A 1,055-nucleotide genomic window follows, 5' to 3' on the forward strand; every position below is an offset into this window, starting at 1 on the left:
GGAGCGGGGCAGGTTTCCCACCTGCCCCGTCCCGCTTGCGGAGGGGCTTGGCGTGCGGTGCCCCTGCCCGGCCACCCGCGGCCCCCAGCGCGAGAGGGGGAGAGACGGAACGATGCAGCTGCGAGGTGAGGGGGGAGGCGGGGGGTCACTAGCAAAGTGACAGAAAAACTAACCTGCCAAAGGGATGGTGACGGGAAGAAGCAGCAGCTGATGGAGCAGCAAGGCTGGCAGGAGTTTGCTGGCCCACATGGTGCCGCTGGCCCCCCCGGCGGCTGGCAGGGAGGAGAAGCGGAGATGGCTCCTTGGAAGGACCCCGCGCCCAGGCGGTCACTAGAGGAGGCAGAGCGAGCCGCGCTGCTTTTTATTGCGATGATCTAAGTTTGTTGTGTGATTAACTGGAAAGATCTGGGTCCCAACTCCCTCTTACGGTAAGAAACTGTTTAACAACATCCCCTCTCTGCCTCCTCTCCCCCTCCCCTCCCCAGCGCGGAGCACAAGCTGCCTCCTCTCCCGCCCTGCAGCAGCCAGCCAGCCGGGGAGGGGGCTCCCGCTGCCGCATCCCTCCCCGCCGCCTCCCTCCCGGCCCCGGGCCGCTGCCCCGCCGGGCCCCGCCGCCCGGATCGCCCTGCTCCGGCTGCCCCCGGATTGTCCTGCTCCGGCCACCCCGGATCGCCCTGCTCCGGCTGCCCCGAATCGCCCTGCTCCGGCTGCCCCGGATTGTCCTGCTCCGGCCGCCCCGAATCGCCCTGCTCCGGCTGCCCCACATCGCCCTGCTCCGGCTGCCCCCGGATTGTCCTGCTCCAGCTGCCCCACATCGCCCTGCTCCGGCTGCCCCGGATTGTCCTGCTCCGGCTGCCCCCGGATTGTCCTGCTCCGGCCGCCCTGAATCACCCTGCTCCGGCTGCCCCGAATCACCCTGCTCCGGCCGCCCCCACCCCACAGACCCCTCTGCAGACAGGACCAGCAGTCCTGGGCTCCCCTCGCTGCTCTCCACCTGCTCCAGTTCCCCACTCAGGAAACTCATCTTTCCTCCGACCCCAAAGAACATCCCCCGT

At 68.9% G+C, this 1,055-nt stretch overlaps 1 protein-coding gene across 1 annotated transcript in view; it reads right to left on the bottom strand.

Moving 5' to 3' along the window:
* Nucleotides 1-249, bottom strand: part of HGF (hepatocyte growth factor) — a 55,898-nt gene extending 55,649 nt beyond the window's left edge. Inside the window, exon 1 of the mRNA XM_026068893.1 lies at nucleotides 174-249. Coding sequence (XP_025924678.1) covers nucleotides 174-249 — 76 coding nt within the window. The remainder of the gene's footprint in view (nucleotides 1-173) is intronic.
* Nucleotides 250-1,055: the final 806 nt, after the last annotated feature.

The sequence above is a fragment of the Apteryx rowi genome, unplaced genomic scaffold (assembly GCF_003343035.1).
Source record: "Apteryx rowi isolate R43461 unplaced genomic scaffold, aptRow1 scaffold_282, whole genome shotgun sequence".
Lineage (NCBI taxonomy): Eukaryota > Metazoa > Chordata > Aves > Apterygiformes > Apterygidae > Apteryx > Apteryx rowi.